Source organism: Gracilinanus agilis, chromosome 1 (genome assembly GCF_016433145.1).
Source record: "Gracilinanus agilis isolate LMUSP501 chromosome 1, AgileGrace, whole genome shotgun sequence".
Lineage (NCBI taxonomy): Eukaryota > Metazoa > Chordata > Mammalia > Didelphimorphia > Didelphidae > Gracilinanus > Gracilinanus agilis.
This window is the reverse complement of record NC_058130.1, coordinates 778,187,833-778,207,782: the sequence shown is the minus strand read 5'-3', so window position 1 is coordinate 778,207,782 and position 19,950 is coordinate 778,187,833. Positions and strand designations below refer to the sequence as shown.

At 49.8% G+C, this 19,950-nt stretch overlaps 1 protein-coding gene across 2 annotated transcripts in view; it reads left to right on the top strand.

The window, feature by feature from the left end:
* Positions 1-19,950, top strand: part of MORC2 (MORC family CW-type zinc finger 2) — a 60,473-nt gene that overhangs the window by 33,633 nt on the left and 6,890 nt on the right. For both annotated transcript variants that reach the window (XM_044674325.1, XM_044674316.1), the window contains exons 5-19: positions 1,408-1,498; positions 7,202-7,310; positions 8,167-8,326; positions 8,461-8,572; positions 8,972-9,097; positions 9,578-9,657; positions 10,239-10,321; positions 10,943-11,028; positions 12,101-12,241; positions 12,334-12,488; positions 12,582-12,710; positions 18,729-18,834; positions 18,946-19,078; positions 19,643-19,717; positions 19,819-19,934. In XM_044674325.1, coding sequence (XP_044530260.1) covers positions 1,408-1,498; positions 7,202-7,310; positions 8,167-8,326; positions 8,461-8,572; positions 8,972-9,097; positions 9,578-9,657; positions 10,239-10,321; positions 10,943-11,028; positions 12,101-12,241; positions 12,334-12,488; positions 12,582-12,710; positions 18,729-18,834; positions 18,946-19,078; positions 19,643-19,717; positions 19,819-19,934 — 1,702 coding nt within the window. The remainder of the gene's footprint in view (positions 1-1,407; positions 1,499-7,201; positions 7,311-8,166; positions 8,327-8,460; positions 8,573-8,971; positions 9,098-9,577; positions 9,658-10,238; positions 10,322-10,942; positions 11,029-12,100; positions 12,242-12,333; positions 12,489-12,581; positions 12,711-18,728; positions 18,835-18,945; positions 19,079-19,642; positions 19,718-19,818; positions 19,935-19,950) is intronic.

Below are 19,950 nucleotides of genomic sequence, written 5' to 3'. Positions count from 1 at the left end.
CCCCCAGCCCTTGCTTCTAAAGCCCTGGGGTTCTTAACTTCAACAGTCTGGTGGTGCCTATGAAACTGCTCTCAAAATCATGTTTTTTAATGCATAAACTAGGACACACAGATCAGATACAAGATTACAAAGGAAGCCAAATGGTAGTGAAAATAAAAAGAAATCTTTTTCTCCCCATCCAAGATAATGATCCCCAGATTATCTCTCCTAAAGGACTATCACAGGTCCTGTCTGGACAGAAGCTAGGATCTAAAAAGGTCCTCTCAAACGACACTGGTTGAATTCTACCCTTTCCTGCAGTGAGACTGAGCTCATCAAGGTTGCTTCTTGCACAGAGGCCTTCACCAGCCTTGGTCACCCGCTGTCAGAGGGGTGCTAGTGGGAGTAACTGTTTTTGGAATTTGCCATTCAATTATAACTCCACATGGAACCTCAAGGCCTTGTTTACAAGTCAAGGAGAGGACTTCCCAAATCCGTGAGGCAGTTGTACTTGCTGGAGCCTTACTCCTCAGTTCTCTGTGATTCTGGGGCAATCCCTTGACCTTTCTGAGCTAGGGCTTCCTCCTTCCAACAGGAGGTCCCGACACACCTGAGAGAAAGGTGCAGGACTATTTTATACATGGGAACACTGAACCCTGGGTTACACATGTGGTAGAGTTTGAAAGGGTCTTCTATGGTGAATCTCAATGCTGCTGTCGGTGAGGAGAGGGTCCCTAGGTCTTCATGCTTTAAAATTCTCTGGTCCTTGGTTTAGGTGCCAAGAGTAAAAGAGAGCAATACAGACTTAGAATGGCCCAATTGGATGGGCCCTCAGAGGCTCCCAGATCTAGCTCAAATCCTGACCCACTCTGGGCCGCCCCCCACAAGTGCTTGTATGCAACACTTGGTCAGAAGCAGCACCCCTGCCTCCTCCTGGGGCAGCCTATTCCCTCTTCTGTCCCATTTGCTGCTTTATAGAGCCTCCTCCTGAGCTCTCCTTTGTCACTGTCCTGCCTGCTGGCGAGAAGCCGAGCACACATACACGCTCCAGAGCCTTGCCGGAGTCCCGATCTCCAAGGCCCTTTAACCATTTCTCATGTAACATGAACCCAAGGTTCCTGACTACTGTGATTGCCCATCTTTGGATACTTTGCTGCTTGTCACTAAACTTGGACCCAGGAGGGAGCACAGGCCCCCAGTGTGCCCCCTAGCCCTCCTCTCAGAGGTGCAGCCAGGGATGGCCTTTGCTGTCATGGTGTATGTCCCACCTGCTGGCTCAGGCCTGTGGTCCAGGAACATCCAGGTGGTTTTCAGGCACAGCTCCCTGACCGTGACCCACAGGTGGCTGTCCCTATTGTTTCCTCTTTGATCCAGCTCAGTCAGGCTTTCCGCATTCCCTTCCAACTCCTCCAATGTTTCATGTTTCAGGTGATGCTGCTAGTGTGATACAGTTTGGGAAATCAGCCAAGCGGACTCCTGAATCCACTCAGATTGGGCAGTACGGAAACGGCTTGAAATCGTAAGTATCGGGGCAGTCTGTCTGAGGTCTGGCTCAGCTCAGAGACCCCTCAATGCTATTGATTTCCATGAGAGAGACTTGGGTGTCCTTTGTCTCCTCCCCACTCCCAGCTGCCCCCATCATCCTCCTTTGTTTCACTAAATTTCATAGCTTATTATTGAATCCTTTTGCCCATCTTTGGAGTAGGAGATAATTCAGACAGGACCAGATGGCTTTACTTAGAAGCTTTTTGAGGGTCCTGTGAAGTTCTTGAGGCTTAGGAAGTTGTTGAAAGTATGTTTCTTTTCAAACAGTTGTTGAGGGGTTTAGTAGCTAGATGGCTCAGTGAATAGAGAGCCAGGCCCAGAAATGGGAGGTCCTGGATTCAAATGTGATCTCAAACACTAACTAGCTGGGGTGACCCTGGGCAATTCACTTGACCCTCACTACCTAGCCCTTAACTGCTCTTCTGCCTTGGAACTGATACTTATTTTAAGACAGAAGGAAAAGGTTGTGGTTTTTTAAAACCAGTTGTTGGGGGGCTGTGTCTGCTTTTCTTCAATTCTAACACTCCCAAGGTAAATCACGGCCCTGGATGGGTAGTTGTCCTTTTCCCCTTGAAGAATCCCTCCTTGTTACCACTGCTGCAGCGTCACCACCCTGGACAGGTACTTCAATGCCTTATGGTGGTGTGGGAGCTGGGGGTCCTTGGGGGATCTGCTGAAGACTACAGGCCCCTCTCATGGCAGTCCTCCCACATGAAAGGTATTGAGTGTGGTGCTAGCAGCCATCTTGTCAGAGGAGCATCCTAGCTAACACTGAAGAGGCTCACTACAAGGCCAGTCTCAGGGCAATGATTGAGCCACAGCAGTTTACGGGGCATGGCAGATGGCAGGCCCATGATCTACAATGATATGGGAAAGGAAGACCTACAGGGACAAGAACTAGCAGGGGTAGATCCTTGATGTGCTGAGATGGGGCCGCTGGTATTAGGACACTCCCTACAAGCAGCCAGAGATGGCTGCCAGGAACCCCTAGGCTTACTGACCCCCAGAGAGTACCCTTGTCTTTGCTGGCTGGTTTCCCTTCTCAAGCTCCAGGCTCCAGTTTGTTTGGGGTTTGGGACATGGTGTTCTGGCTCAGTGCAGCCTCAGGAGAGACATTTCCATTCTATTTCTGAAATGCTCACTTCCAGCTGCACATGCCTTTGGGCAGAATCAGAGGATTTAGGAGCCAGAGTCGATGCAGATGGAAACCTGACTCTGGTTCTCAGACCTTCCATAGCATGGCAGCGGGGCATCTTTGTTCTGAAGAAGGAGCTGCGCTAAATGGCGCTGTGCTAAGGGAGCCAGGATGATTCCTGCCCACCAGAGCTTGCCATCTAGTTGGGGTGCTCCTACCCCAGGAGGAGCACTGGCTGTAAATGGGAAGACAGCATCTTTTGTCTTTCCACTCCCCCTGCCGTGGTTCAAGGACATTTCATGGAATGTTTGGATTGCTGTGGGTTGGGGAGAGCAGATGTAGTTACTTCACCAAATGTGGAGACAGGGATTGGGAGAGTGGGACCACTTGTGCATTGGTAAGCTGGCGGCATTCACTTCTGGACACCTCATCTTAGCAAGAGGGTACCTAAGCTGGACAGTGGAGACTGTACACTACTAGGGTTTACTCAGAAGCTGGGGAGGGTTAACCTGGAGAAGAGGCAGTCCAGGGGTGAAGGGTACAAGAGCTTTTGGAAAGACTGTTCCTGGGAATCAGCATTACACTTATTATTGGCCTGGATCCTAGAGGGCAGAACCAAAGTTCACCACTGTTTGAGGCAGGGCAGGCCCAATCCTGTGTATAAAGAATGAGACCATCCTCTGTCTAAGAAGTGATGTTTTTGGAGAGGCAGCTTGGTGTGGTGAATAGAGCTCCAGACTTATAATCAGGAAGACACGTGTTCATGTCCTGCCTCCAAAGCTTAATAGCTGTGTGCCCCTGGACAGGTCACTCCCCCCACTCAGGCCTCAGTTTCTCATCTAGAAAATGAGAAGAGTTGGCATAGATGTCCTCTGAGGTCTCTTGTAGCTTTGAGTCCAAATAAGTGTGTGCAGAATGAAGGGGCAGCTTTTTGGAGGCTGTCGGACACTGGCAGCTGGGAAATAGGGAAAAAGCTTCTTGGACCAAGTGTGGTTTGCTCTGAATTTCAGAAGAAGCCAGGGGTTTGACGAGAAAAATCATGAGGGAGGGCATTCTGAGTGTGGGGTCATCAGTGCAAAGATACAGAAATGGGATATGGAACTGGACCTCACAGGGCTTGAAGGAGGATGAGGGGGGATGTGTGAGAAGGTAGGAGAGGAAGGTGGGGCCAGAACAGAGACTGCCCCCTCTGGAGAGGGAGCTTCAGGGGCCAAGAGGCTAACAGTGAACTTGTCAGCTGAGGCTGCATGTCTGTGCAGGTCTGCAAGAAAACCCCAATGTATAGCAAAAGTCTGGATTGGAAAGGGTGTCATCGCCGGCACTGTCGTCATGATCCTCCTCCTCAGTGTTATTGTCAGTCCTCATCCCCATCATCGTCATCCTTGTCCCTAGCATCATTTGACATTCACCTGGAGCCCGTTACCACTGATAACAAATGGGTGACCCTGGGAGCCAGACAAGGCCTTTTAGCTCTTTCTTATGGTGGAGCTGGATCCAATGTCCTTGTCGTGGCAAGGCCTGATGTTCAAGCCTTTGGGCCTTTCCTCCCACTCTTCTCTTTGCTTCTAAAATCCTTGTTCCTTCTTTGTCTGTTTGTTCTTTAAAGCCCAGCTCAGCTGCCTCCTTCTATGGAAGAGCTTCTCTGATCTCTACCCAGTCAGTCCTTTCCCTTTTCTTAGTCATCATATTTGAATTCTCCCTTGCACTTATAAAAGGTTGGGTATTGGAGTTGTCCAAATGAGGAAAAGCATAGAGTTCTGTCCCACTGTAAGGTGCCAGATTTCACATCCAGCTTTTGGCACTTTTCCACCAAAGGACGATGGCTAGATTGAATTACACGATGGAGGCTACAGGAGTCAAAAGACTTGGATTCTAGACCCTTTGGTTGTAAGAGAGGCAGACGCTTCATGCACTTATTTTTCTCCTTTATAAATTAAGGGGACACAAACTAGGCTGGATCATTTGATAAGGTCTCACCCAGGCAGGATCCGGAAAGGTTATTGCCAAGTTAGGGCAAAAGAAAGACAAATCCCAATAATTTGCCAAAAAAAACCTTATGAAGGGTAAGTGCAGTTCAGCATCCCCAAAGAGTTTGCATGATGCCTTGGGCAGCGAGGGAGGAGGAGGGTGTTGCTCAGATGGTCCCATTACCCACCCACCCACCCAGGAAGGGTCATTGGCTGTCATGCCTGATTTGTGCAGGGCTCTATTGGGGCTTAAATCACCACATGCTTGTCTGTTGTCCTGAGCTAATGTTCAGGAAGCCCTCCGGGCCCAGGAGAGAGAGGTGGGTGTTAGCATGCCTAATAGAGGCCTGCCCTTTGTTCTCACCCAGTGTCCCAGGCACTGCCAGCTGGTGTGCCACATTGGCTGGCTTTGGGAAGACATCAGTTCATAGGTGGCCTCTCCAGGAAGGTCATCTGTCTGTGAGTTCACCTAGACAACAGGAATCTTAAAGACCCAGAAAGATCTGGAACTGGGTGGCTGCAAGAACATGCAGAAGCTTTCCTTAGCTTATGTCAGCCAGTGGCATGCCCAATGGGAAGAGCTCTGGGGTCAAGCCCTGCCTCCAGCTTAGGATCTGGACGTTTGTGTCTCCATCAGCAAAGGGTTGGGAGGTGGGGGTGAAAAGCCTGATCATTTTGTCCCCTCGCAGCTCTCAAGTTGGGACTATTGTAAATAGATTGGATGTTTTACAGGTTGTTAGATGTTTGAGGCCTTCTTATGTCTACAAATGTATCCGGGGAACCCAGTTTTTCTTAGCTTATTTGGAAAGAATCCCAGACCTTATTTTTAGTGTCCCCTTCCTCCCAAAGACAACCAGCAGACTATCGATAACTCTTGACTCAGATACCTTCTTTCCCTTTGTAACACTGAAGCTCACAGAGGGGGTGGGGGTCTGAGAAAGGCGTGAGAGGGAAGAAGCCCATCTTTTCCCAAAGGACATTCTGTAGGCACATGTGGGCCATGTGTGGTGAGGAGGAGGAGGAGGAGGAGGAGGAGGAAGAAGGCCAGCTTAAACTATTGTATAAACTGATGTTTAAAGTCGTGTGTGGGCTTTGGAAGCTACACAGAGGAGTCTGTGTTTGATCCTAGCAGCAATAGGGAGCCGCTGATACTTAATGAGGAGTGACCCGCTCGTTAGTGAAATCATGTGCACCTGTTTGGAGTGAGCCAGGACTGAGGCAGGGAAGCCCGCTGAGCCCCAGGCCATTTTCTGTTCAGGCCAGGTGAGAGGTGGTGAGGGTGAGCAGGGGGTGGCTGTGTGAATGGAGAGAAGAGATGGGAGCCCTCCAGGGGCTCCCCACATGTGCACCCTCCTGTTGGTGGGCCTGCTGAGGATTCCTGGGAGAGAGGAGGGACCCTGATGGCCTCCCTGGTGAGGGGGAGGCGGAAGCCTGGCTTCTTCCATTTTAGAGAGCTTCCCCTTCTCTAGGGGCTTCCCCACCCATTCTCTCAACTGAGTCTGGCCAGCAGGGCCAGCTGTCTCCATCACCAAGCCTGTGCCAGGGGGATGCCCCTTGTGCCTCTTCCCCTGAGTGCACCCCACCCACCCATTACCACCATGGTGAGGACACGAGAGGAAATTGTAGAGAAGGAGGGGGGAGGATCACCATGGGGGGGGACATCTGGCAAGCCAGGTGAGGGGAGCAGACCCTCAGTGTCTTTAGGGACAAAAGACAGGGGCAGTCTATCATTTGTTTTCCAGCCATGATGGAACATTTGAAAGCTTTGGAGACTCTTCCAGACGAGAAGTGACTGCCGGGGGTGGGGTGGGGGGCCTGGAACCAAATCTTGTGACCTTCATGAGCTCAGAGCACATTTGTTAAGAAGCCCCTGCCCTCGGGGAGCTTCTGTCCCACTGTGCTTGCAGGGGGGAGGAGGTGAGGCCCCGGGGTCACCCGGCACTTTGAGGAGGTTGACATGACATGGATAGGCCTAGAGAGGTACAAGACGCATCTGTGGCCAGAGTTGGGCCCAGTAGATGCTGGTACCCCCATCTTGACCTCCCTCCTCTTCAGGTGACCCTTTGTGGACAGGTCGTTTCCCAGACTAGAGAGCAGGGACTGGATTTTAGCCTTTTCCTGGCACTCCTGCCTTTGTATCCCCATGCTGAGTAGGGGCCAAAGAAATGCTTGTTAGCTTGCTCTGGATTTCTGGGCCTGAGGAGATGGTGTTCCTAGGGGTATGTGGGAGCCCCCTGTGCTCCCAGAGAGCATTGCCCAGGAAAAGCCACAGAGTAGACAGGGGAGATGAAGTGATGGGTTAAAAAAAAAAAGAGATGGAACTTAACAGGTAAGCCCTAGATGAAGGCTTCCCCCCATGCGGTGGGGGTGAGCAGGGCTCTGTTTGGCTTTCTCTGAGAAGGCAGAGACCCCAGCCTTGGTACTAGAACAGAACCTGGCTTGGGTGACTGCAGAGCTTGGCCACCCAGTGTTCTCCCCCAAAGTGCTCCACAACTCCCAGGAGAGAGAGAATGGGATTCTTCGTTTGGAGACTCCCTTTCCATGTCCAAAGAGCATTGTTTTGTTTCTTCTTCAGGGGGTCCATGCGTATCGGGAAGGATTTTATTCTGTTCACCAAGAAGGATGATACCATGACCTGCCTCTTCTTGTCTCGGACATTTCACGAGGAGGAAGGCATTGATGAGGTAGGCATGCTTCTATTTGGCTTCAGGGAGCTCCTTCACTCTCAGCGGGCCCGGCCTGCATGCAGGGTTCTCTGACACACTGACCCTATTCCAGCTCCTTGCCTTTGGGGTTTGGGGGAAGCATGCTGCCCCCTCCAGGACTCTTTGCTTAGGTAGGATGGTTAGGAGGACTAGCACTTCAGAGAGAGGATGAGGCCTGGTGGGCAATAGGAGAAATGGGATGGGGAGAGCCCTCTGCCTTGTGCTCAGATAGACCCTGGGAGAGTGCCCATCTTCTTGTAGCTTTTCTGTATGCCCCAGAGGGAGCCTGGCACTGACTCCTAAACAGGGGACAGGACCTGCCCATGAGAGGATATGTGGAGCCGCTGCCTGGTTCTAGGCCCTTCCAAGGCTGGTGTTGGTGACATTTTCAGAACATGAAACTTTTGGTTCTTGGGTCCCTGTGGCCAGCCCCCACAGGTGTCATGGAGCCTGGCCACAGTTTTGTGCTTTGGTTTCTTTTCTGCTTTAAGGGAGATGACAAGCTCTCCATCACTGGAGAGCTTCAGAGTGAGGCTGGAGAGCCTCTGTGAGGGTAGGGATATATTGCTGAAGAGATGCAGTCAGACTGGAGAACCCTCCACTTCTTGGGAGGGCTCCAGGGCTTTGCACCCTCTAGTCTGAAACGAGGGCTCATCCAGTCCCACTGCTTTCTCAGTGTTCTGTGAAGAGGCCCTGAACTCTTAGACTCCAAGTGAGAAGTGGAGCTGAGGTGGCCCCGGGCTAGGGCCATCACTCTACTTCCATCCCCCTTCTCTGCCCCAAGTCCAGCTCTTGTCAATGCTGAAGGGCCATGTCATTCCCCTCTTGTGTGCAGGTGATTGTCCCACTGCCCACCTGGAATTCCCGGACTCGCCTGCCCATTACAGAAAATATGGACAAGTTTTCCACCGAGATTGAGCTCATCTACAAGTATTCACCCTTCAAATCTGAGCAGCAAGTAATGGATCAATTTAAGAAGATCTCTGGGGATTCGGGTAAGTTGGGCCCTCCCCACAAGGTTGGGCTTGACCAGGCCTGTCATCACCTGTGAGGGGTGGGAGAGAGGGCCGATGGATGACAAGGTCCCAAGCCCCTGGCAACATGAATGACCTCCGATGTCTGCTCCTAGGAACACTGGTTATCATCTTTAACCTCAAACTCACAGACAATGGCGAGCCTGAGCTGGACATTATGTCGGACCCCCGGGACATCCAGATGGCAGAGACCTCCCCTGAGGGCACGTGAGTACAGACTGGGTTGAGAGGGCCAGATGCTGGCTCAGGCACCTCTGTACCAGCTGGGCACAGGCCCTCGGGCTGATCAGCATGCCCGTCCTGGCATGGCTATGTGGAGAGGCCCCTTCTCCCTCCCTCCATGTGGTGCACAGGCAGAAAAGGAGAATTCCCCCATTTTCTAGAGGAGGAAAGTGCATTTCAGAGAGCCATGCAGGCCTCTCCCCTTAGCCTTGGCTGCTTCCTTAGAGCAGGCTCCAGGCCAAGCCTTTCATTGGACAGAGGTGGGTATAGGAGAGAGGACTTGCTTGATCAGGGCCAGTTTCCGGGTCAGCATTAGGACTCGTGGGGGGGTAGACAGACTTGCTAAGGAGAGGACAAGCTAGGACCCGGCCCTCATCTTTTTAGGAAGCCTGAGCGCCGCTCTTTCCGTGCCTATGCTGCTGTCCTCTACATCGACCCCAGAATGAGGATATTCATCCATGGCCACAAGGTGCAGACCAAGAGACTCTCCTGCTGTTTGTACAAGCCCAGGTAGGCCTCAGAGCCCCAGATAGGAAGATGCCCTGTGGCTGACTACTGAGGAGGAAGCCCTGCCTTGTCCTAGGTCTCCCAGGTGGCAGAGGTAGGTTCTGTCCACTGTGCCCCCTTACCCTGTCAAAGGTAAGAGTGGGCCAGAACCTGGGCACTGCCAAGTGTGCCTGCAACTGGACAAGTGGGCCCACCAGTTGGGGAGGCTGTGCCCCAAAACCGCAGAGAGCTCTTATTTGGGACCTGGAGGGCAGAGCTGCTTTGGGCATCCTGATGGGAGGCCAAGAGCGGATCCCCAGCCCTGTTGGTGGGACTTGTTTGTGCCCTGGGATCACTGACCCCACACATGCCCAGAGGGGCAGGGATGCTCCCTTCCCTGTTGAGGGATAGTCTTGGCTCTGTGGGAGTTGGTAAGGGCTGGCTGCCGCCTCTCTTGGTATGATGCCTTTTTCCTGGAGGACTTAACTCATTCTCTTGTTACAGGATGTACAAGTACACCTCCAACCGCTTCAAGACAAGGGCCGAACAGGAGGTGAAGAAAGCGGAGCACGTGGCCCGAATAGGTAATGTGAGCCTGGCTGCCCTCCTGAGGGCCTGCTCCTGGGAGCCCTTCCCCATCTGCCCTCCAGGCTAACCCCATGCTCCCCAGGCAAGGTTCCCCCTTCTAAAACTGCTCTAGCGGACAAGGCTGGCCCTTCTGTTCATTTCTAAAGAGGGAAGCTTGATTTGGGGGGGGTGGGGTGGCTTCAGCTTCCCTGGTGAAGAACACCGTTTCTGTCCCACATGCTTTTTGATCTCTTGGTCCTAGAGCCAGCTCTCCATCCCTGCCTTGCAGCCTAAGCACCTTCACCATCTGCTATGGGGAAAAGAGAGAGAGGTTATGGATTTGTCATCCTCTGGCCCAAGGTCAGACGGGGAATTCAGGGGGAGAGCCATCAGCTTCCTCCTTAAAGTGTTCTAGAATGTGGGACTGGCCCCCTCATGCTACCTAGGCTACCTCTTGGATCAAAAGGTTTCAATTCACAGATCCCACATTCTCGAGCCAGCCCATCCCATTGTCCTTTACCAAGGGCTGTCCTCCCAGATCCTTCCCACCACGTCCAGGCCTCCCACAGGCCTCAGTGTGACTTTGTTTGGATTTCAGCGGAAGACAAGGCTCGAGAGGCCGAGAACAAAGCCCGAGCGTTAGAACTGAGACTCGGAGGAGACCTCACCCGGGAGTCCAGGGTAAGCTCCTGGGGCTGGCAGCAGACACTGTGCATGGGCTTATCCACCTTCCATCTTGGATCCTTGCCCCAGAAGACAGGTTTTGGGTATGACTGATTCAGAGGGACCTGTGACCCAGGCTTAGAGTTAGGAGAACCCCCTTCCACTGTCCTCCCCAACAAGGGCCCCTGGGCATAGCACCACTGCTGAGAAGGGTTCTTTATCGACTTCGGATCAGGTTCCTTAGAACTTGGGCCCATAGTTCTGGGGCCAAGCAGAATCCGCCTCCTCTCACAAAACCAACCCCTTGGATGCTTGAAGGCAGCCTCCTGAGTTTTCTCAGTCACTTATTCACCTCCTCCATGCCAAGTGCTGGGGACACCCAAAAAGCAGAAGTGAGGCCCTGCCCTCCAGGAGCGCCTGGTCTCCACAGTCTCTTCTTCCTCTGATGTCCCGGGATGGGGTGTGGCTTTGAATCCTGGCCCCACTCTAGCTCCTCACCCTCCTGTCCCTTCTGAAATGGGGTGCCTCAGACTAAGCTGAAACTTAGAGGGTGGTCACCACTTCCCTACTGATAGCCAAAGGGCCCCATGGCTCAAGGGTTTGTTTTTGAAGTGCCCTCCCGTCTCTCCATCTCTCTAGGTGGCCTTACGGCAGGTCCAGGGCACAGCCATTAACTTGCGCAGGGAAGCCGACATCAAGAAGCGCATCAGAGAAGCCAAACAGCGGTGAGTGCAAGGGGTAACCCTGGCGAAGCTCCCCCTTTAGCCTCAGGCTCAGCAGAGGACCAGGCACAGCATGGCAGCTTTCTGGGCTTCCCCAGAGCTCCCGTGGTCATATCCCTTTATGGGTTAGATTAGGAAATGTGTTCAGCCTTGCCACTGAGGGAGCTCAGGCTCATGAAAGGGAGGACCCTGGCAGGCCTGGAGGCCAGAGAGCAGCTCAGGATGACCACCCTCACACTTCATTCAGTTTAAGTGCTCAGGTAGGTGGTGCATTCCTATGGCTGACTCATTAGCTCTCCTTGCTGTACGTGATCCCTTGAGGTTTTCTCACAACGTGCTTCACAAATCCTGAAAACAGTCCAGTGAGGCAGTGATCTTTGTATCCCCCTTCTACAGATCGGGAAAGTGAGGCTTACAGGTTAGACTTGCCCAAAGTCACAGAGCTGGGAAGTATCTGAGACAGGATCCAGTTCTCTGGCCTCTCTGCCAATGGCTAGAACAGAACAGCTACAGACCTGCCACTTCCATATTGTTCACTTACTACATGTGGTCTGGGCCATGGGGGTCTGGTGCCACCCCCACACAAGCTGCCCATATCTTTGAGGCTTTAAGCTTTGGGGTTGGGAGGTGGCGGTGGGGGGGAGGCAGGTGGTGTAGCCACAGTTGTCTTCCAGGTCAGAGAAGACCTGTGGATGGTGTCCGTGGACGACGTGGCCAAACCATGCTGGCAAAGGAGAAGGGCTCCTTGGAGCCTGGGAGGGTAATGAGAGGATCAGGGGATTCAGCAGGCTTATAATGAATGCTTATTAAACTGAATTGAAAGTATGATCTTGTGTATGCAGACAGTGCCTAGGCTGTAGAGTTCAACAGACTCGATGTTTACAGAAATGTGTTTGGCCACTCTTTGGCCCCTCCAAGTCTCAAGCACCCTTCCACCATTACAGAGCGCTCCAAAATGTGTCTGTGATCTCTGAGGCTTGGCTAGCACTCAAAAATGGACATTCCTGTTTTCTAAAAAACGTCTCCAGATAAAGTCGACACCTTCGCTTTAATCGATTCTCTCGTCTCTCTCCAGGGCCCTAAAGGAACCTAAGGAACTGAACTTTGTCTTTGGGGTGAACATAGAGCAGCGGGATTTGGATGGCATGTTTATATATAATTGTAGTCGCCTGATTAAGATGTACGAGAAGGTGGGCCCACAGCTCGAGGGTGGCATGTGAGTATCTGCCGAGAACCAGCTGGAGGCCAGCCCTCTTGGGAACCCGAGGATCTGTGAATAATGGACATCTGTTTCTTCCTGTCTCCCAGGGCCTGTGGAGGGGTAGTTGGGGTGGTGGATGTCCCCTATCTGGTTTTGGAGCCCACCCACAACAAGCAGGACTTTGCTGATGCCAAGGAGTATCGTCATCTGCTGAAAGCCATGGGCGAGCACTTGGCCCAGTACTGGAAGGACGTGGCCATTGGTAAGGCAGTAGCAGGGAGGAGTACACGGGGCCAAGGCAAGGCTCTTCCCTGCTGCTGCTAACAGCAGCTCTTGGGGTGGTTTTGCCTTCCAGCCCAGCGAGGAATCATTAAATTCTGGGATGAGTTTGGCTACCTCTCAGCCAACTGGAGCCAGCCTCCATCCAGTGAGCTTCGTTACAAACGCAGGAGGGCAATGGAGATTCCCACCACCATCCAGTGCGGTGAGTATATGCCCACTGGTCAGCCAGAGGTTAATGGCAGGAGTTGAGGTTTTTGGTGTTTTTTTCCCGGTTATATGTAAAAGCAATTCTTGACATTCATTTTTTTTATTTTCTTGAGTTCCAAATTCTCTCCGTCCCTCTTCCCAGAGATACCACATAATTTGATATAGGTTATACGTGTGCAGTCGTGCAAAACATACTTTTCTGTCAGTCATGTTGTGAAAGAAAACACAAATAAAGTAGAAAACGGTATGCTTCGATTTGTGTTCAGACTCCATTAGTTCTCTAAAGGTGGATGCATTTTTTCACCATGAGTCCTCAGCATTGTATTGCCATGAATAGCTAAATCATTCATAGTGGATCATCCTTACAATGTTGTTGTTGCTGTGTACAGGGTTCTGCTTCTGCTCACTTCACTGTGCATCCGTTCATACGAGTTTCCCCAGGTTTTTCTGAAACCATCGGGCTCTTCACTTCTTCTAGCACAGTAGTATCCCATCACATTCATATACCACAGCCTGTTCTCCAGTCGATGAGTCCTCAATTTCCAATCATTGAGCACCATAAAAAGAACCATTATAAGTATTTTGGTGCATATGAGTCCTTTTTCTTTTTGTCTTATCTTTTTTCAAAATATAAACCTAGTAGTGGTATTACTGGGCCAAGGAATATGCAGTTTTAGAGCCCTTTGGGCAATGTTCCAAATTGTTCTCCAGAATGTTTGAATCAGTTCACAACTCTACCACCAGGGCATTAGGATTCCAATTTTTCCATGTGTCCTCCAACATTTGTTATTTTCCTTTTCCATCATTTTAGCCAATCTTATAGGTATGAGCAGTACTTCAGCGTTGTTTTAATTTGCATTTAATAATGGCTTAGAGCATTTTTTTGTGTGAAGGTAGAGTTTTAATTTCTTCATCTGAGAATTTCCTCATCATTTGTCAATTGGGAATGGCTTGTATTCTTATACATTTGACTCAGTTCTCTACGTATTTGAGAAATAGGCCTTCATCAGAGAAATTATAAAAAATTTTTCATTTTTATGATTACTGTGTATTTCACTCCATCCCATTTTCCCTATTTATCCTACTCTCTCCTTTTACACTCTCCATCTTCAAATGCGTTTTGCATCACCTCCCCTGTTTACTCCCCTTAACTGCTCTAATGATGATAAAAGAATTACAAGTATCATCTTCCTATGTAGGAATGTAAACAGTTTAACCTTATTGAATCACTTACAATTTCTTTTTCCTGTTTACCTTTTTTATGCTTCTCTTGAGTCTTGTATTTGAGAGTCATTTTCTATTCAGCTCTGGTTTTTTCATCAGAAATACTCAAAAGACTACTATTGTTCATTAAATGCCCCTTTTTCTCTGAAAGTTTATGCTATATGTTGGTCATTCTTAGTTGTAATCCTAGCTCCTTTGCCTTCTGGAATATCATATTCCAAGGCCTCTTTATTCCTTTTTTTTTTTAAGAGTACAAAACATTTTTAATGACAAGGTTCCTCTTAATTTTTTAATGCAGAAACTGCTAAACCTTGTGTTATCCCGATTGTGGCTCTGGGTTTTTTTTTTCTGGCTACTTTTGTAATATTTTCTTCTTGATCTGGGAGCTCTAGAATTTGATTCCTGTGAGTTTTCATCTTGGAATCTCTTTAAGGAGATGATAAGTAGATTGTTTGGATTTCTATTTTACCCTCTGGTTCTAGAATATAATATCAGGGCAATTTTCCTTGATAATTTATTTAAAAATAATGCTTAGGCTTTTTTTGTGTGACTTTCACAGGTAGGTAGTCCAGTAATTCTGAAATTATTTCTCCTAGATTTGTTTTCCAGGCTAGTTGTTTTTTTCAGTGAGATATTTCATATTTTCTTCTATGTTTTCATTCTTTTGATTTTGTTTTGTTGCTTCTTAATTTCTTGTGGGAGACATTAGCTTTCACTTGCCCAATTCTAATTTTTAGAAAATTATTTTCTTCATTGAGATTTTGTACACCCTTTTCCATGTGACCAATTCTTTAAAAAAATTTATTTTTTTCAACCCATCTCTTTCCTTTTCACATTATAGAAAGCATCATCTAGCAAAATATAGATTATGTCTTTCATGTTTCCACTTGTCATTTCATTCTCTGAAGATGAACTTGTGATGGCGAACCTATGGCTGTGTGTATACAGAGGGCTTTCTGTGGCCACACAGCCACTGTTCACCCTCCCCACCCCGTGTTCACTACTAGAAAGGCAGAGGGATTTGCTCCCACCCCCTTCTTCCCCCTCCACTATGCCTGAGACATTGTTTCACATCACTCGCCCCTCTGCCCAGCAGTCCAGTGGGAGTGCGGGGTGTGGGGGGAGCAATAAGGGGAGTGGCTCACAGGCAGCAGAGCTGGAGGAAAGCTGAGCACTAGGGACACTCCCCTCCTCCTCCCTCCCTTGTGTGGGGTGGGGGGCAGACCTGGCACTCGGTGGAGCACATAGTCTCTAAAAGGTTTGCCATCACTATGCTAGACTTTTTTCTTTAGTTATTTTTTATCTTTTATTCTTCCAAATGAATATAATTTTTGTTTTTATTTTTTTCCAGTTCAATAAGATAATTTTTCAGTAATTTGATTGGGATGTCATTAAATAAATGGATTAGGAATATACCATTGGTACATGGTAACAATTCAAAAATTGGCCATATCTTAGGAGACAAAAACATTATAATTAAATATAGAAAAGCAGAATCATTAAATACATACTCTTCAGACCATGATGCAACAAAAATTCTATATAAGGAACTGTGGAAACAAAGTAAAAATTAATTGGAGATTAATTTAAAGAATGTATGGGTTAAAGAAAGTCAAATAATTTCATTAAAGAGAATGATAATGAGGCAACATCAAAACCTGTGGGATACAACAGAAACAGTAATTAGAGGAAAAATTACATCTCTAAATGCTTATATTAATAAAATAGAAAAAGAACAGATCAATAAATTGTAAATGCAACTTAAAAAACTAGGGAGAAAAATTTTTAATTGTCAACCAAACTAGAAATTCAAAAATTAAACCAAAATCAATAAAATTGAATATAAGAAAACCATTAAATTAAAAAATCTAGGAGTTGGTTTTATGAAAAAAAATCAACAAAAAAGATAAACAATTGGTCAATATGATTTTAAGAAAAGAGAGAAGAAAACCAAATCCACTAGTATTAAAGATGGAAAGAGTAGGGGCGGCTGAGTGGATTGAGAGCCAGGCCCAGAGATGGGAGGTCCTGGGTTCAAATCTGCCCTCAGACACTTCCTAGTTGGATGACCCTGAGCAAGTCCTTTAACCCCCATTGCCTAGCCCTTACCACTCTTCTTCCTTAGAACCAATATCTAATATTGATTCTAAGATGGAAGGTGGTAACGGTTTAAGAAAAATAAAGATGAAAAGAGTGACTATACCATCAATGAAGATAAATTATTAGGAGTTGTTTTGCTCAATTATACGTCAATACATTTGACAATGTAAGTGCAAGGAAAGGATAGTTATAAAAATACAAGCTGCTGGAGGAGGAAATAGAATATCTAAATAAACCTGTTTCAGAAAAAGAAATTGTAGGTGGCAGCCAAATGGTTCAGTGAATCTCAAGCCAGGCCAAAGACAGGAGGTCCTAGATTCAAATCTGGCCTCAGATACTTCCTAGCTGTGTGACCCTGGACAAGTCACTTAACCCCCATTGCCTAGCCTTTGCCACTCTTCTGCCTTGAAATATCAGGTAAGGGTTAAAAAAAAAAAAAAGAAAGAAAGAAATTGTATAAGCTTGAATGAAAGTCTTAAAAAAAAAGGCTTTTTTTGTGAATCCAGTCAAATTGGATTCCAAATCCAATAGAAGGATTCACAAATGAATTCTACCAAATATTTAAAGATCAAATAATTCTAAAATTAAATAAACTATTTGAAATAATAGGTAAAGGAGTTTTACCAAACTCCTTTTATGAAACAAATATGGTACTGATATCCCTACTAGGAAGAGCAAATAATAAAAGAAAATGATAGACCCATTTCTTTCATGAATGTGGATGCAGAAATCCTAAATAACATACTAGCTAGGAGACTACAACAATACATCACAAAGATTAATTGTGACCAAACAGGATTTCTACCAGTAATGTAGGGATGGTTTAATATAAGGAAACTATCGATATAACTGATCATTAATATAAAAAAATAAATCACATGATTATATCAGTAGATGTAGAAAAAACCTTTGACTTGTCCAGAGTCTAGGAAGTATCTTGAGATCAAATTTGAACCCAGGACCTCCCCAACTCTAGGCCTAGCTCTCTAGCCACTGAGCCACCTGGCTAGCTGCCACAGCCTATTATTTTTTTAAGATGTTACTTTCTTTTGGGTCCTGACGAGACCAAGTTCATTTTTCTTCGAGACTTTGGCTATGGCAGTGTTGACTTTGTGGTCTTCTTCCGAGCTTGTGTTACCTTCCCTGTCTCCGTAGGAACTTTTTATGGGTTCTTGGCTCGTTTTTCCAGACTATTTCTCGGCTTTGAAACTTTCTATGATAAAGTGAGGCTCGGCTCCCTCGGGTTTTTGTGCCACCAGTTTCAGGGCTAGATCTGGGGTGGGCTAGAGGGGTCTGTAAGTTTTCAGTTCTCTCAAGATGTCTGGCCTGTGCTCTGGCCAGAACCACCCCCAGCTCTCTTTTCGGGCCTGGACCTCTGACCAGGGCCTCCTTTCCCCCTGTAGCCCCAAGTGCTCGAGTGTGCTGGTGGGCCTCCTCCCCTGGGCCCAGGGCCTGGATCCCCTTGTGGGCAATGCAAGAATCCTGTACCCCGAGCCAGCCAAGGGACCCCTGGATTCTTCTGAGCAGTTGGATGACCCCCTTCCATCTGTGGCTTGGCCCTTACCTAGTCTCCACCTGTGCCGGACGCTTGTCCACTCTGAGCTGGTGGGACAGACCTTTCCCAAATGGTTAGACTCCTCTTTTGGGGCCTCTGCCGCCACAGAATTCTTCTTGAGATGTTGTGTGGAGGGAATTTGGGCGGTGTGGAATCCTGACTTGGGTTTCCTCCTTTAGCCCCCAATTGTAATTGGATTTTAAAGCTCCTCCCAGTCTCTCCCCTTCTTTTGTCTTTGCTAAAGATAATAGGATTTGGGGCATCTCCTGGCCTGGCTTTTGTTAGGGGCTGGTGGAAACCACCCAGCCCTTCCTCTGACTGGGATGGCCCGAGGCGGGCTGTCCAGGGAGAGCCATGATGTCATTGGGGCCTCTCGCCCCTCCTCTCTGTCTCCCCCTTTTGGACCTCACTGGAGTTTTTAGCATCTGCTCCCACTGTAGAGGGAGGCTGCTGGTTAGTTAGAAATCTTGGGGCTCCGATGAATAAATTACATTTCATAGGATCGGCCTCCAGAGACTCTTCTTCCTTCTTCGGAGCACACTTGGGTGGGTCCCTGCCTTTTTTCTCTGCCATCTTTGTTATTGATGCCTTATTTTGTATCCCTCATTTCTAGATGTAGCCCTCCCCAACTCCCCTTTAACCCAGGAAAGCAGCCGCCTCCCATGTTCCTCCCCTTCCTCAGGGCCCACCCTGGGAGGGCTCTCCTGGAGGCCGCCTCCGCCTGGAGATAAGCCGGAGTGGATGGGGTCTCTCCCCGCCAGGTCTTGGCCAGGCCCTTCCCTCCAGCCAGCAGCCTCTCAGGCATGATTCCAGAGCCGGCCACGGCTGCCTAGCAGAACCCCCGGCTGAGAGCTGGCTTCAGAGTCACCCAACTTGGGTGGGAGGCCCAGTTTTCACACTTTCCTTGTCCTCCATTTCCTCATCTGTGAGGTGGGCACAGTGTTTGCACGGCAGCGCTCGCTCCTGGAATGGTGAGGTGGGCTGTTGGGTTTGGGCTCCGCCAAGAGCCACATCCCGAAGGGCCACAACATCTCCGTGAGGACCGGGGCGGGGGGGGGGGGTGCCTATTAGAGGCCTTTGGAAAGGGGAGCCTGGGCGGGCTCGCTGACTCCCCCGGCCGGCGCTCTTTGGCAGATTTGTGTCTGAAGTGGCGGACGCTGCCCTTCCAGCTGAGCTCTGTGGAGAGGGACTACCCGGACACGTGGGTGTGCACCATGAACCCCGACGCTGAGCAGGACAGGTGAGGGCCGAGGGGCCGGCCGGGTGCCCGGGACGGGGAGGAGGAGGCTCAGCCCCGAGGGGGGCCGGGCCTCGGCTCCTTCTCAGCACCGCCTGTTTGTGGGGGGCACAGCTGCAGCGCATCTGAGCAGAAGCAGAAGGTGCCTCTGGGGACCCTGAAGAAAGACTTCAAGTCCCAAGAGGAGAAGCAGAAGCAGCTGACGGAGAAGATCCGGCAACAGCAGGAGAGGCTGGAGGCTCTGCAGGTGGGTGGGCCCAGGCGGCCCCTGACCCCTCGCCCCACACGGGTGCTGTTACAGACCCTAACGGGGGCATTTGAGGCTCTGCGTCCCTCTCGGCGCCATCCCTGCCCCCACTAGCCAGCTGGTCTCCCTCTTTTCCCACCGTTCCTGGGGCAGAATCACTGAGGCAGCAGAGGTTAAGTGACTTGCCCAGGGTCACACAACTAGGAAGTGTCTGAGAACAGACTGGAATCCAGGACCTTGTGTCTCTAAGCCTGCCTCTGCCCACCGAGCCACCTAGCGGCCCCCAAATAGACGCTTCTGAAGGCTCCTTGAATGAATGAATTTGGGATGCAGGAAAGTGAGACCGGAAGGTCAGAAGCCTGGATTTGGCATCTGGTCACAACCCTGGAGCCTCGGCCTAAGCGCCCTGACTCGTCTGGACTCCAGCAGCGAGCCGCCTCTCTACGGCGCCCACTGTCTCTGGCAGACCCCCGGCCTTGGCCCTCGGGAGGTTGGGGGGGCGGGCTCAGACCACGTCGGGGGGTCGAGGGGCACCAGTGACCGCCTCTGCTGTCATCCCTACAGAAGACGGTCCCTATCCGCTCCCCGGCTGACCTGAAGAAGCTACCCCTAGAAGTGAGTGGCAGGCCTGCGATGGAGGTAAATGAGGGGGGCCCCCACCCCCCAGACAGGGCAGCGGGCCGCCCTCACTGCCCGGGCCCGTCAGAGTAACCGTCCCCCCTCTGTGCCATCTCTCGTAGGAGTCCCACACCATCCGCCGAGTCTCGCGCCCCAGGTCCCCCCCGCTGCCGGCTGTGATTAAGAACGCTCCGAGCCGCCCCCCCCCCCCCCCCCCCCCCCCCCCCCCAAAGGGGGGGTCAACCCTCCCCGCC